The 16,848-nt window shown below is 37.3% G+C and overlaps 1 protein-coding gene across 36 annotated transcripts in view; it reads left to right on the top strand.

Annotated features, from left to right (window-relative positions):
- The window catches only part of EXOC6 (exocyst complex component 6), a 254,843-nt gene that overhangs the window by 162,992 nt on the left and 75,003 nt on the right, over nucleotides 1–16,848 (top strand). For all 36 annotated transcript variants that reach the window (XM_054659792.2, XM_054659800.2, XM_063782004.1 and 33 more), the window contains one exon: nucleotides 8,695–8,874. In XM_054659792.2, coding sequence (XP_054515767.2) covers nucleotides 8,695–8,874 — 180 coding nt within the window. The remainder of the gene's footprint in view (nucleotides 1–8,694; nucleotides 8,875–16,848) is intronic.

The following is a 16,848-nucleotide window of genomic DNA, read 5'->3' on the forward strand; positions in this document are numbered from 1 at the left end:
GAAATTTTTTTTTAAAGTTCTCAAATTATGCTAGATACATTTCTGCCTCCAGAGGGCACTATTTCCTTAACAAACAAAGGAAGAATTACTTTGTTTATAAACTGAATCTTTACATTTTATTTAAGAGTTAGCTGATATGCTGACTAGAATGTCAAGAGTTGATAATGCTCTTGACCTTCTGTTAAGGTCATAAGATTGAGACTATTCTGGGTTCAACTGTAGAACTCCCCAAGAAGTTCTAACTAATTTCCTTAGCAATTACTAAATCGCTAGTAATCATTAGTAATCATCTCTTAGGAATGTCTTACCACATAATTTAGTGTATTCCTATGTATAACTACAGGAAAAGTTACATTGAAAGCCTTTTCTATCTTTTCTTTCTATCCTTGCTCCCATTTCTTTAAAAAGAAAATATAGTGAGCCAGTTCATGCAGCTACAAAGATCAGACACATATGTTTTCTAATGATTATATTTGTCTGGATTATAAAATAAGCAGAATTCTTAGTCCTTAGGAAAGTCCTTTCAACTGTTGACTTTAATCATATATCTGCTCGGGAGTGCTGTCTGAAATTTTTCTTTGACACAGTACAGCCCGTGATTCCCTGACATAGATTTATTTGCTTCCTATTATAGCCCGTGGAAAGCATTAATAAACCTTAAAAAATATTAGGTACCCTTCCCCGAAAGTTTTTTAACATCTTGAGAAAAGGTTATTTTAACTTAGATATTTTATGGGAAAAGTGGAACCTGCTCGTGGTGTCACCTCAGAAAAACAGACTTATCAACAAAGTTCTAGTGACAATAACAAAAAGCAATAAATAAATTTTTATGTTTTCCCTTTTATTTTTGCTTAGTTCCTTTTAGAAAGTGGTGTTTTCTGAACCACTTTTTCCCTAAACATGGTCTAGAAAGCATGTAATTATAATAATAATTATTATTTTTTTTATTATTATTATACTTTTAGGGTACATGTGCACAATGTGCAGGTTAGTTACATATGTATACATGTGCCATGCTGGTGTGCTGCACCCATTAACTTGTCATTTAGCATTAGGTATATCTCCTAATGCTATCCCTCCCCCCTCCCCCCACCCCACATCAGTCCCCAGAGTGTGATGTTCCCCTTCCTGTGTCCATGTGTTCTCATTGTTCAATTCCCATCTATGAGTGAGAACATGCAGTGTTTGGTTTTTTGTCCTTGCGATAGTTTACTGAGAATGATGATTTCCACTTTCATCCATGTCCCTACAAAGGACATGAACTCATTTTTTATGGCTGCATAGTATTCCATGATGTATATGTGCCACATTTTCTTAATCCTGTCTATCATTCTTGGACATTTGGGTTGGTTCCAAGTCTTTGCTATTGTGAATAGTGCCGCAGTAAACATACGTGTGCATGTGTGTTTATAGCAGCATGATTTATAATCCTTTGGGTATATACCCAGTAATGGGATGGCCGGGTCAAATGGTATTTCTAGTTCTAGATCCCTGAGGAATCGCCACACTGACTTCCACAATGGTTGAACTAGTTTACAGTCCCACCAACAGTGTAAAAGTGTTCCTATTTCTCCACATCCTCTCCAGTGCCTGTTGTTTCCTGACTTTTTAATGATTGCCATTCTAACTGGTGTGAGATGGTATCTCATTGTGGTTTTGATTTGCATTTCTCTGATGGCCAGTGATGATGAGCATTTTTTTCATGTGTCTTTTGGCTGCATAAATGTCTTCTTTTGAGAAGTGTCTGTTCATATCCTTTGCCCACTTTTTGATGGGGTTGTTTGTTTTTTTCTTGTAAATTTGTTTGAGTTCATTGTAGATTCTGGATATTAGCCCTTTGTCAGATGAGTAGGTTGCAAAAATTTTCTCCCATTTTGTAGGTTGCCTGTTCACTCTGGTGGTAGTTTCTTTTGCTATGCAGAAGCTTTTTAGTGTGATGGTGTGAATGGTTTTGTCATCATTTTAAATTTTCTTCTTTCAGATAAAAATAGTGTTTTTTCCCTCGTGACTTAAAAATTTCTAGATATTTGGTCTCTACCACCCCCTCAACTTTTGGTTAATATTTCAATTGTCCCATATTGCTTTTTTAAATCTAGGAAAATGTGAACTAATGTCTTTATTTTATTTTAATAAAATTCTGTAAAGTAAAAAAAGAGAAAGCTGGATTTAAATTTGGTTTTAATAAAATACCCAGTTTTATATCAATCTAAAGTTAACCAAGTACTTTAGCTCTGTAAGTTTGGAGGAGGGGAGCTTCTTGAATCTGGCTTTTAAAATCTTGTTATGCATCTTCTCTTCCTGCCTGTATTAGAGGCATCCCAAAAAAGCAAAAGAAATCATAAATAGTGGTCTGAGTGCAGATAGGAAATGCAGCGAAAGATAGGAGCAATCAGACTCTCAATTTTCTTTGCCTGGTGATAGAAGGGAAGCAGGTTGAGTATTTATGAGATGATTGTACATAGTTCTGAGGTTTAGGGTTCTCTTATCCAGCTGCCTTCTGGAATTACTGCCTATCTTCAGTTGTGTAGTGAACTATATTCATCTGCTTAGATTCAGTAAATGTAGTGAGACATGAATGAGGGAACTGATTATGAACACTGGGGCAAAATACAAAATGGTAAATACATATTTTTGTATTGCTTTGAGAAAATTGACTTACAAATGATGTCATTAAGGTGTGTTATCTTTAGTTCTGTAGGTCATAAGCATTTACCATCTTAGGTACCTGCCCCTAATGTTAATGAAGTTAAAGAGAAATAGGTGTTACTGCCATGAATTATACATATTAAATATGACACCCCTTTCCACTGGTTAGTGTTTCACCTTTTTTTTTTTTTTTTTTTTTTTTAAAGACAAGGTCTTGCTCTGTCACCCAGGCTGCAGTGCAGTGGTGCAATCGTAGCTTACTGCAGCCTCAAACTCCTGAGCTCAAGCAATCCTCCCACGTCAGCCTCCTGAGTAGCTAGGACTATAGGCACAAGCCACCATGACCAGCTAAACTTTTTATTTTTTGGTAGAGACAGAGTCTCACTATGTTGCCCAGGCAGTTATTTAACTCCTGGCCTCAAGTGATCCTCCTGCCTCAGCCTCCCAAACTGCTGGGATTATAGGCATGAACCACTGTGCCTGCCATGTTTTACATAAAAAAAATTCTGTTAATGTTTAATACCCATTTTTTTCTCCCTTACATAAAAATAACTACACTAAGTTAAGCCAACTTGGGCAATTTGGAAGGCTTGGAATTGTGATATATTAATAGTCTCCATACAGTTCTTTTAGTAAGACATTTATTGAGCATTACTAGGTAAAAAAACATAAGTAAGTATAAGAAAACTAATTTGTTTTAGCCCCTTCTGGGTGCCAATTACTGTTAGGTACTTTGTATTAATTGTAGAAGCTTGTATAATGCTCAAAACAGCCCTGTGAGATGGGGATGATTCTCATTTCATAAATAAGAAATTAAGTTAATTTGCTTAAGATGTAAAGATAAGTGAAATAGTGGGAATCACACGCCTTCCCATTTTCCCAAAACCGTTTTGTTTTTTTCTATTAAGTAAGTGGAAGTACTAACCCATATTCTTTATGAGTCATTTCTTCGTTATTCATTATTAGCAGGAATGGATTTTTTAAATGGCTACAAATTCCTTAACACTTCTCTCATTGAGAAGTGGGGACCTGTATCTACCCCTTCTCTTGATCTGGGCAGACTTGTGACAGCTTTGACCAAGAGAGTACAGTAAAAATCATTTGAGACTTTAGACTTCTGAGGCTAGGACATAAAAGGCAATGTGTTATTGCCTTTATTCCAAGTGTGGAGCACACATGCTTGGAGCCCTGTGCTGCCATGTAAGAAGCCCAGTTACTCTTTAGCCACTTTAGTGCTTTGAGGAAACACTAAAGTGCTTGGCTTTGAGGCAGCCAAGCAACATGGAAAGGCTACCCATCCCCGGTGCCAGACATATGAGTGAGGAAGCCTCCAGATGATTCTAATCCCCAGCTATTGAGTCTTATTGCCAGCCTTCAAGTCTTTTCCAGCTGGTCACAGATGCTGTAGTACAAAGTCATCTCCACTGTTTCCTGACCCATAGAACCTGTGAGTATAACAAAATATTTGTTATTTTGAGCCACTAACTCAAAAATAGTAACTGGAACAGCCACCACATAAATACTTCTTCTAGATTCCTATTTTTCCATATCACCATGTAGCTTTTCCTCCATGAAACCCTATTTCTAACCAACATGATCTCTTCTTATTTGGTATACTTTTACTATACATGTAGTTAGTATAATTTGTGCATGTTTATTCATTTTGGGATTATTGTATTTTCTTTATTTTTATTTATTTATTTTTTTGAGATGGAGTCTCACTCTGTTGCCCAGGCTGGAGTGCAGTGGCGCGATCTCAGCTCACTGCAACCTCTGCCTTCTGGGTTCAAGCAATTCTCATGCCTCAGCCTCCTGAGTAGCTGGGATTATAGGTGTGCACCACCACGCCCGGCTAATTTTTGTATTTTTGGTAGAGACGGGGTTTCACCATGTTGGCCAGGCTGGTCTCGAACTTCTGACGTCAGGTAATCCATCCACCTTGGCCTCCCAAAGAGCTGGGATTACAGATGTGAGCCACCGCACCTGGTCGATTATTGTATTTTCTATCCTTATCTAGATTTTCTGTCCTCAACTAGATTATAAACTTTTTTCAAGACAGGGGTGATTTCCTTTTTTCATTTAACAAGTGCTCATCTACTGCTTACTATGTGCCAAGCACTGTTCTCGGTGCTAGGGATATATCAGTGAATGAAAACAGACACACACTTCCTGCCTTCATTCCATATCTCTGGGTTCCCCATCTTGGATTCAGCCTATCATAGATCAAAAATATTTGGAAGAAAAAATGCGTGGTGCATCTGTACTGAACATGTACAGACTTCTTTTTCTTGTCATTATACCCTAAACAATACAGTGTGACAACTATTTACATAGCATTTACATTGTAGTAGGTGTTATAAGTAATCAAGAGATTGTTTAAAATATACAGGAGGATGTGTGTAGATTATATGCAAATACCACACCGTTTTATATAAAGGACTTCAGCATCTGCAGATTTTGGTATCCGAGGGAGATCCCGGAACCAATCTCTTACCAGAGGATGACTGTATAAGTTAACTATTTTGAGTCAGAGCTCATCTTGCTACTACCATATTTAATAGTGCTTCATTAAAATTTCAATTCATATAATTAACATTAACTTAAATATCTGTTTTATCTAAAGTAATGTTTATTTTTACTTTCTTCTGTAGTTGAGGGGAAGCTCTGTTGAACTCAGTGCCTCTCCTTAATGTCAGCTTTGTGTTGGATCACTGAATGGGGAGAGAAGAAATATCTTGGAATTCTTGTTCTAATCCTACTGTGAAGCCAGGCATGCAAATAGAAAGATGTCTATCAATAGTTGGTTTTCCCCAGCCCACCATGGCAGTGAGTAGTAAGTGGTTAGTGTGAAAATTGGAGAGGGAGCCAAAGAAGTGTTAAAATGTGGGAATGGTACATTTTGATTATTCATCTGAGAATAATGTGTGGTCTGTTCTTGCTGAGTGGAGTGTACAATAGACGTCTGGTAGGTCCAGTTGATTTATATTGTGGATCAAGTCTTCTGGTTTTTCTGCCTGCTCAAATCTGCTGTTGAACTTCTTTAGTGATTTTTTTTCTTTTTTTTTTTTTGAGACGGAGTCTCGCTGTGTTGCCCAGGCTGGAGTGAAGTGGCGCGATCTCGGCTCATTGCAAGGAACACCTCCTAGGTTCATGCCATTCTCCTGCCTCAGCCTCCCGAGTAGCTGGGACTACAGGCGCAGGCCTGGCTGATTTTTTTGTATTTTTAGTAGAGACAGGGTTTCACCATGTTAGCCAGGATGGTCTTGATCTCCTGACCCCGTGATTCACCCGCCTTGGCCTCCCAAAGTGCTGGGATTACAGGCGTGAGGCACCACGCCCAGCCTAGTGATTTTTTTTCACTTCACTTATTGTACTTTGTTTTTTTTCTTTTTTTAGATGGAGTATCACTCTGTCACCCAGGCTGGAGTGCAGTGGCACCATCTTGGCTCACTGTAACCTCAGCCTCCCAGGTTTAAGTGATTCTCCTGCCTCAGCCTCCCAAGTAGCTGGGATTACAGGCACACACCACCACGTGTGGCTAATTTTTTGTATTTTTAGTAGAGATGGGGTTTCACCATGTTTGCTAGGCTCATCTCGAACTCTTGACCTCAGGTAATCCACCTGCCTCGGCCTCCCAAAGTGCTAGGATTACACGTGTCACTTATTGTACTTTTTAATAATTTCTATTTATATTCCCTATTTGTTGATGTATTCTCATAATTTTCTTTTAGTTCTTTAGATATGGTTTCCTTTTGTTCTTAAGTTTTTGTCCTATAAGTTCAACATCTGAGCTGCCTCACAGTTTCTATTGGTTGCTTTTTTTCCGTGTATTGGTCATACTTTGTTTCTTTGCATAACTTGTCATTTTTTGTTGATAACTGTACATTTATAATAATATAAGATGACAACTTTGGAAGTTCTCTCCTCTCCCAAGGGTTTGTTGTTTCTCCCATCTGTTGTTTGTTTTGTGACCTTTCTGAACTAAATCTGTAAGTCTGTGTTCTTTGTCATATGTGGCCACTGAAGTCTTTGCTTGGTTAGCTTAGTGGTCATCTAGTGATTGGATACAGATCTGCTTAAAAGCCTGGAACCTGTAAGTCCCCTAGTCTTTGCCAAAGGGCTCCGTGCACATGTTGGGGTGTGTCTTAAACACTGAGATAGGAAGTTAATCACTCTGCTTTGACTTTTACTTCCTGCTTGCACATGATACCAGTGGGCTAGGGGACGTCCCCAAATGCTGCTGGGACCTCGATCCCAGCCAGTGTCCAGGCTCTTGACACTGTCGTGAGAAGGAATTCAAGGATGAGTCAGAAAATAGTGAAAGTATGGAGACTTAATTGCAAAACAAAAAAGTACACATTCAAGAAAGGGGAGTGCAGGCACACTTGAGAGAGAGAGAGTGAGTGAGTCATGCACAAGGTGGGGTGGAGCTGCTATCTTTATGAGTTTCTTTAACCAAGGGATGAAATATTCATGATGATTCCTGGAAAAAGGTGGAATTTTTTTGGAACTGTGGTGCCACCCATTTTTACACCAAATATGAGTGTTCCTAAAATTGTCATGGCACTGGTGGGTATGTGATATAGTATGTTATGAGTGTACATTGAGCCCTGGGTGAAACTTAGGCCAAATCTGTCACCATGTTGAGTCTTGTCAGTCTTAGCCAGCATGGTTTACGCCCTGTTTTTCAGGGTCTTGTCTTATCAGCCCATAGCTTCTGCAGCTATTTCAACAGTTTCCTTTGGCTAGTCACATAAAACTGCTGCCTAGAATTTGCTTTTCTCCTGTCACTACCCTGTTTTATTTCTGTCTTGCACAGAGCTTCAAGGTCAGCCATAAATGAGAGCTTGGAGCCTTCTTAGGTCTTTCCCAAGTGTGTACACAGCCCTATGTATGTATGTGGCCCTTTAGATGCCCAGGAATCTGTTAGAGCTTTTCAAAGTCATCTGTGGACATTTTATTCCCTAATTTTTCCTTTTAAGCCCTTTGGTTGACCTATCGTTTGTCCCAGTTGTTACCTACCATCTCAGGCATCCTCCATGTTAAACTTATTGCCTCTAATTGTTTTTGACAGCTGCCCCTGGGGAAAAGGCTTTTTGTACTAGGCAAGTCCTGATTCAGGTCAAATAAAGACATCCCTGTAAATAGGCATGGAGTCTTCCAGGGAACCACCAGATAGGTCAAATAATGATAATTCTCTGAGAATGTGGCTTTGAAGGAGCTGCAGCTCTGTTCTGTCTGCTTTGATAGCTGGCAAGCTATAGGTTTCCACCAGAGTTTTAGAATGTTGTCTTTTGAGAGTACTGTAGAGCTGGAACAGAGGAAGAATAATGGAAATAGGGCACATTAAAATGCTACAAAGCTCATTTTTCTACCAAGATTTAGCTGTTTTTCTTGAATAAATGATGCCTGTATTTCTGCAAGTTTTGAGCTAATTTTCAGAGTTCTGAAAAGGTTGATTTTGACAATTTTTGATAAGTTTTCTGGTTACTTTTATGGATGAGAAAATGTTTGGAGATCCTCCCGCTGTTATTTTTGCTGGCATCACTCCTATTGTTTCTTTCTTCTCAGAGAAATTAACTATCTCAATCTCTTTCTCTTCTGCCTCCACCCCTTCTTAAACTCAAAGCACTGGCAGATATTCCATTTCTTCTGTGATAGTCCAACTTAATTGCTCTCAGTGAATCAGGGGTTAGATAGAGGTGGTCTTCTGTGTTCTTGGCAACTTTCGTTTTTCTACTTCTGTTTCTCTTAAGGGTCCTCTTAGAGTTGTGAGAACAAGTCAGGAATTAATATCTCATAAAGTATTCTATCACATAAAGACAAAAAAAGGTGATAGGTTAGAAAGGAACTAAGAAAAGATGTGATATCCAGTCAAATAAATAGAGTACTGCCAGAAAAAAAAAAAAAACCAACAGTTTTCCTGGACTTTGAATAAATGACTAAAATATTAAACCAAAGGTAAATGTAAAATAATATCTAGAATTGTAAAAACACTTGTTTTATTATCTGTTTCTTGTCTTTTGTTGTTATTTTGTCCCATGTTAGGATGCTCGACATGCAGCAGAAGGAGAAATATATACCAAACTGAATCAAAAAATTGATGAATTTGTTCAGCTTGCTGATTATGACTGGACAATGTCTGAGCCAGATGGAAGAGCTAGTGGTTATTTAATGGACCTTATAAATTTTTTGAGAAGCATCTTTCAAGTGTTTACTCATTTGCCTGTAAGTATAAAAATTTTCAAAAATTGTTTTATGTTTGCTTACTAAAGTATATTTTAGAATTTAGTTTGAGGTTTCCTTGCTTAAACCAACTTCTTGGAGTGCATGTTTCTTTCTCCATTATTATAAATCCATTTGTAAGGAATTATAACTTAGCCAAATTGTTTGAAATTTTAATTTATTTTATTTTTAACCAAAATAACTATAACTCTCTTTCCACCAAAGCCAAGGCAAAACCCTGAAACTGACAATATAGACTTAAATAGAAATAATCTCTAATAGAAATAATTTACATAGAGTTAACGTAATTAATGGCTTTTCCAGTTAGAAAGGACCAAGAAATTACTGGCTATTTTTGAGCCAAGAGAGTAAAAGTAAAACTGGAGCATTGTTCTGTCCTGGCACGTAGTCATAGCACATCTACATTTTGGACAGTTGGTTGATGAAACATTAAAAAAAAAGATACAGCAAGGACATTTGGGTATAAAGAAGCTGAAATGTTAGATTCTTCAGATGAGGACTGCAAAGACTAGAGATATTATGGTGGGATGAACATACTCTTACTAGGTATATCCAGAAATAATAAAACTATTAAAACATGAATGCAATAGTTTTATACAAAAAAATAGGAAGAAATTTTATCAACCTTTTTATCTTATGATACGATATAGCTGAACAGAAGAATAAAGTGTTTAACCCATTTATGCTGGAGGTTGCAAATTATTTTGTGTGAAAAATCAGATCTTGGAGATGACCTTGAGCAGTGTGATATAAATAACTCCCACAAGCTTAGTGTTCCAATAATGGAATGCTAGGCATAAATAGGTTAATCTGGAACCTATACAGCTGCGCCCAACCATCCTCTCCCTGCTTGGAATGGGGAAAAAAAAGGTAATTTTCCTCATCCTTTACTCTTTCTCCATCAGAAACTGCTTCAAAGAACCAATTAGAAAAGTTGAGGGAAGGTGTTCCTAAAAAAAATTAATGGAAGACTATTTTAAAGAGATTGTCATCATGGATCTGGGCCAGAGAATTTTAGAAGCTTACCCAGGGATGATACTGTATTCCTACCCAGGGATGATACTGTATTCCCAACTGCTGTCTTTGAACTGAAAAAGGAAATCTATAAATATATTTAATTTTTATATCAATGAATTTCTATAGAAGTGCTTTTTATATAGTTTATACTAAATGGTTGTTAAATTAATTTGAATTCACCTTGTCAGTATAAATCATGCTTCTAGCCAAAAGCAATCCTCAAGAACAAACACATGCACGTGCTTGCAGACACACACACACACACACACACACACACACACGTTTTATGTTTTAATATCTGTGTCATGTATTGCTTTGAGGTGATGGGTAGGAATTTTGTACATAAATGGAATGTGTTAGAAATGTTTGGGGTAAATGTCTCACCTTCCAAGGTCACCTTCTAGGCTGACATCCTAGAGGAAACCCTGCTTTTTCATAAGACATACTCTGGTGGCATTGAGAGAAATAGAATCCTGGTCTAACTAGATCACTCATCTATCTATTACGACATTTTGTATGGCTTTAGCTGAGTCTTCATATGCCATTTTGGATTTTTATGTCATCTAACATAGATTTTTCTATAAAGGAAATAAATTTTTGTAGACCAATAAATTCAACAATAAATACAAGGTACAACCATATAAAAAGAAAATAATAGTTTACACCTAAGAAAAAAGAAAAGTGGGCTGGGTACGTTGGCTCACACCTATAATCCCAGCACTTTGGGAGGCCAAGATGGGAGGACCACCTGAGCCTAGGAGTTCGAGACTAGTCTGGGCAACATGGTGAAACCCAGTCTCTACAAAAAATACAAAAATAACTGGGCATGGTGGCGTGTACCTTTAGTCTTGGCTACTCAGGATGCTGAGGTAGGAGGATGGCTTGAGCGTGGGAGGTGCAGGCTCCAGTGAGCCGTAATCATGCTACTGTGCTCCAGCTTGGGTGACAGAGTGAGACCTGTCTCAAAAAAAAACAAAAGAGAAAAATGGTCCTAACAACAATATATTGTTATTCAAGAATGAACTACAAGCATGATTTTCAAGCAAAAATAATAAATTATTGACTATGGTAAATTTTAGAGTCAATAGAGTGATTTTATTATTGCTTTATATATTAGTTTTCTAAAATCCTGAAATTGTATTAAATATTCAACTAGATTGTTTTCTTTTAAGCAAAGAGAAGAGGCAGAGGCATTAAATCTATTATTTTTCTAGATGAAGTATGGCATTACATTAAGCTACCATTTTTATTTAAATGTTTTAAGTTGAAAATGATTTCTTGGTTTAAGGTTATTCTTGGACCCAAATAGGGTAAAGGGCCAATTCTGGCCTTCTTTAACCCTCAAAGAAGCTTCAGACGAAGCTTATCACATTTAACTGCAAATCAGTCCTCTTAAGCAGAACAAGCCATCCTACTTACAGACATGAGTTAAGTGGTGGTTCTGGTTGGGCCCCGTGCCCTGTCTTTGGTTTTGGTAGTGTTCAGGAACAATGGAGTACGTTAGAGTCAATGGAAGCTGAGAAACCAAGGGGCACTCTTTCAAATGTGCAAATATTGTCCAATAGTGTAAAAATTTGGAGATTTTCTGGGATAGAGGTGACTCTCCCTGAAAGTTACCTGATTGAACCTTTTAAGCTTTTAGCTTAAAAGCTCCACCCTTAAACTGAGTATTTAGTTTCTGTCAGTCCCCTGCCAAAAGGGATCCCTTCCCCTCCCTTCCCCTCCGGTGAAGTCTTGCTCTGTCACCCAGGCTGGAGTGCAGTGGTGCAATCTTGGCTCACTGCAGCCTCTGCCTCGAGGTTCAAGCGATTCTCCTCCCTCAGCCTCCCGAGTAGCTGGGACTACAGGTGCAGGCCACCATGCCTGGCTAATCAGAATATTTTCTTAGTCAAAGATTGTCATGATGTGCAATTGCTGATGACCATTGCCTAGTGAAAAGTTCCATTTGTTCCAGAAAAGTTATGATCTATCCAGTGAAATTTTGTTCTCTGCTCACAGGACATGAGAACAGTACAGATTAATAGATAATGATGGTTTTGATGGAGTCCAGGGAAAGAACTCTGTCATTTTCACATATTGTGGTAGCAGTGGAAACCTGTAGGATTTGGAAAACCACAATAACCCAAATAATGTTCGCTTTAAATACCTCTTATATCCAAGGTTAGATGAGTGAGAGAATTGATTACTTCCCTTGCTGGCTGTGGTGGCTCACACTGGTAATCCCAACACTTTGGGAGGCTGAGGCAGGAAGGTCGCTTGAGCCCAGGAGTTGGAGAACAGCCTGGGCGATATAGTGAACCTCGTCTCTACAAAAAATTAAAAGATTAGCCTATTGGGAGGCTAAGGCAGGAGGATTGCTTGAGCCCAGGAGGCGGAGGCTTTAGTGAGCTGAGATCATGCCACAGCTCTCCAGCCTGGGCAGCAGAGGGAGACCCTGTCTCAAAAAAAAAAAAAAAAAAAATCCCCTCACCTTGCCTCCAGATTAAAATACCTGTTCATCTGCATTTTTCTATGCTCTAGCTGAGAAGGCAGCCTCTCTTCTGGCTACAGGAATTAACAGCAAGCTAAATAGTATTGATAGAAATAACAAATATTTTCCCATTACCCAAAATGTTAAGCTTCCCTGCTAAATATAGCATCTTCAATTAGAATAATAAAAAGGCAAATTCACGTGAGGAATGTTTATCTTTTATTGTTTCTAGAGATCTGAGTGCTTGAGGATGTGCATAGATGGGCTGTAGAGTTAGAAATACTTATATTTGAACTTTAGATTTGTAATTTACTAGCTATGGGATCCTGGCAAGTTGCTTAATCTCTCTGAGCCTCTTCCCTTCTGCAAAATGAGCATAATCCATTTTTCCCATAGGACTGTCATAAAATGAATGAAAATAGTATGTAGAGAAGTTGTCTGGCAGGGTACTTGGCAAAAAGTGGGTACTGTTAATAAATGTTAGTTTGGTCTTTTATTCTCCTTTCTTCCCTTGTTACAGTTTTAAAACCCTTTATAGTATTAGTTTCATTGTGTAATGAAACTTTTTCACTTTTTTTCGTTATATTTATGCCTGTGTTTTAAACTTGATATGAGTTTTCATTCTTATGACTTTGTATTATACAGCCACTTGAAAATGTTCTTTATTATGAAAGGCATTCATTGTAAGGCATATTTGAATCATTATTATAGCTTGAGTTGCAGTGCTTACAATTGCTAACAGTCAGATGCTAGCTAATGCCAATGAGGTCTGATTAATATGTAATTTTATCTCTAAATTAGTACCCTTGGAAATCATGCCAGTTTTCAATATTTTAAATGTGTAAGTTTCCTTTCTTTTAATAATTTTTTTCTGACAATTAGAAAATATAGCCAAGTATAGAGAAGGAGACAAAAATCACCTTTATCTTGTAAAAAGATCATCATTGTTTTAGCTGGGCATGGTGGCGGGCACCTGTAATTCCAGCTACTCGGGAGGCTGAGGCAGGAGAATTGCTTGAAGCTGGGAGGTGGAGGTTGCAGTGAGCCTAGATCGCGCCATTGCACTCCAGCCTGGGCGACAGAGCACGACTCTGTCTTACAAAATAAAAATAAAAATCATCACTGTTAACATTTTTGCAAGTATTCTTGAGGTTCTCTTTTTCTATGCATTTATGACACTATTCTAAGGTGAATGTATAAGCAAGCTTTGTTTTTTAAACAAGATTTTATATTAGCCAGAAAATTTAAACCAGAAGAATTTTTAAAAACATTAAACATTCATTCATCACTGACATGAATATAAGTAGAATAAGTTGTTGAGCAGCTTGGACATATCTTGTTATTCTTCATGACTGCCAAATGGAACTCAGTAACGATTTACTGTGAACTTACTGCCTAACCACCCAGCATGGGTCCGTTTCTGGAAATAACAGCTAACATTTTCTTCCTTTATAAATGTTAATTGTGTACTCATTTTAATGAAGATAGTTTATTGATTTACCGTCCATAGGGGAGACATGTAAATGACAGTGAGTTTTAAAAATGTCTTCACATGTGTTTATCACTAAAGGTACCCAATTTATGCAAATATTTATACTAACAAATGATTGTCTTTTATGGTAGAGTAAATAGAAGATATGGAATGATCAATTTGTTCATTTTTCTTCCTTTGTAGAAACTCTTCATTGTTTTGTCTTTAACTATAATGTAATATTCTTTGCTTAATTTTGCTACTACTCTAGGGATATTAAATTAGTAGATAAATCTGGTTCTAATTTGAATTTTAAATATCAAAAAATTTATTCCCAGAAAGATATCTTTTCCTTTGCTTTCAAATATGCTTAACTTTTGATTTTCTGCATTAATGGAAGTGGTATGATGGACAATTTAAAAAAAAAGACATGATCGGCTGGGCGCGGTGGCTCACGCCTGTAATCCCAGCACTTTGGGAGGCCGAGTTGGGCAGATCATGAGGTCAGGAGTTCGAGACCAGCCTGACCAACATGGTGAAACCCCGTCTGTACTAAAAATACAAACATTAGCCGGGCAGGGTGGCACATGCCTATAATCCCAGCTACTCAGGAGGCTGAGGCAGGAGAATCACTTGAACCCGGGAGGCAGAGGTTGCAGTGAGCCAAGATTGCACCACTGCACTCCAGCCTGGGTGACAGAGCAAGACTCCGTCTCAAAAACAAACAAACAAAAAAAACCAGACATGATCTTTAGTAATAATATGAATTTATTGTTGGCATATGGTTCTCTATGTGGTAATTTGGGGTATTTTTCAAGAAAATCTCACATCAGAGATTAGATGCCTAAAAAGCTGTCCATTAAACAAAATCTATTAACAGGAGTATTCCTCTGAATATCTTTTACTCTAAGATTAGTAAATGGCCTCAAGATCATGTTGGGAAATATATATCCCAAGATCCAATTGTGCACACTTCTTTCCAACTGTGCCTTGACAGTGGCATCACATTGGTAGCCATGGTAGGAGTGATTAGACCATTTTTTTTAAAAAAAGGATACAAATTAAGGCTTTTTCCCCAGAGAATCATTGTTACATATTTACTAGCACACCACTAAATAAAGCATAACTTTTATAATCATGCTGTCAAAGAAAAATTGTTTAGTTTTTATTAACTCAAGAAATCAAGCACAGTATATGCTCAATAATAAGATTAAAAATATTATAGTAGAAACTTCTTTCAAGATGGGGAAATGTACAAGTGTTACTCGATTTAAACAGCATCTTCTTCTCCATCTGTCCCTTTTAAGGTGTTTCTCTTTTCAGGTATTTCCTTTGAAGAGTTTTTTTCCCTTGGTTTAATTGTTTGCTTTGGGCTGTAGTGTTTTACTGATGTGCCAATTTAGTATCCTTTGTAAACTATTTTCCCACTAAATGTATCTGATGTTACTAAATTTTTAATTTGCATTTTTAGTTTCCATTAATGATTTTAGAACATAATATGCTTTCTTTAATTGAGAAACAAATATATGCTCAAGAATAAATAAAGATACATTATTTGGATAGAAATGGATAGTATCTAACTTTTAAAATCATTCTCTCCTTAAGAATTCTTTCTGAGAATTCAGCACTATCTTGAAATTTTTGAGATTTGGGTTTTAGGCTTGATTCTTCCAATTAACCGCTATTGTGAAAGCAGACAAATTATTTAACCTCTGGATTAATTTGCTAATGTCTATTTTATTTCATAGAGCTAAAAATAAAGGTTGTTCTGTTTTGCTTTCATTCCAGTTAATACACATAAATGGTGTGATAAGTAGTCCAAAAGAGTTTGGAATGGAAAATAGACCCTCTCCTTTCCCTTTCCCCATTTCCACTCCCAGTCTTCCAGACTGCTATTTTTCACTATTTGGTTTTATTTCTTCTGGTGGTTATCTTATTAAAAAATAGAGAATATCTAGTGAACCTATGAAATACAAAAGTACAAGTAGCAACCTTTCCCTTCCCCCTTTTTAAAGTATTGATTGTTACATTTTAAAATCTCTTCTATTTCTTTCTTCTTCTTCTTTTTTTTTTTTTTGAGACAGAGTCTCACTGTGTTGCCCAGGCTGTAGTGCATTGGCGTGAGGGATCTTGGCTCACTGCAACCTCCTCCTTCTGGGTTCAAATTATTCTTGTCCCCCAGCCTCCTGAGTAGCTGGAATTACAGGCGTGCGCCACCACGCCCTACTAATTTTTGTAGTTTTAGTAGAGATGGGGTTTCACTGTTTTGGCCAGGCTGGTCTCGAACTCCTGGCCTCAAGTGATCCACCCACACTGGCCTCCCAAAGTGATAGGATTACAGGCACGAGCCACTGCGCCAAGCCTATTTCTTTATATAAAATAGTTATACTGTACTTCTATTTCTGGTTCTTTCTACTTTAATCAGTATCTTAATTCCCTTCTATTTGAAATAAAGGAGTTAGCCTTCCTCTCCTTTGCTCCATCAGTTCTTCCATCTATTCTCTTCTGATAGCTGTACTATTATTTTTATCTTTATTCAGGTTATTAGTATTTACATTCTGACAACCACAATCAAATCTATCCTTTCTCGTAGGCTGGCTTTCCAAGCTAAACACCAGTAAACAGTACTGGTGTTTGTTATGATTATGCCCATATTGTTCCCTTTACACAAAGCATAGTATGCTTGCATTTTTTGTTTTCCTTTCATTTTGGGGTCCAGTATCCAATTTCTGGGCACTTGAAGGAGAATAATTCTGGCATCATGGCCAAATAGATTTTTTAAAGTTATACTCCATTATTTAATGAAATTATACACATTTTAGTTGACTTAATATTTAAAACATAATTTTTTCCTTTTTGATGAGTGAATATTGTACCTTCATCATATTGAGTGTTCTAATTTCCTTTCCTTCAGTTGTGTGAAAATGTCTTCTTTCCAAGAGGTCTCTTTTAAGAGGTCTTTGTCCCTAACCAGTACCGGTTGCTCTCTAGAATTGGG

This window comes from Pan troglodytes, chromosome 8 (genome assembly GCF_028858775.2).
Source record: "Pan troglodytes isolate AG18354 chromosome 8, NHGRI_mPanTro3-v2.0_pri, whole genome shotgun sequence".
In the NCBI taxonomy this organism is placed as follows: Eukaryota; Metazoa; Chordata; class Mammalia; order Primates; family Hominidae; genus Pan; species Pan troglodytes.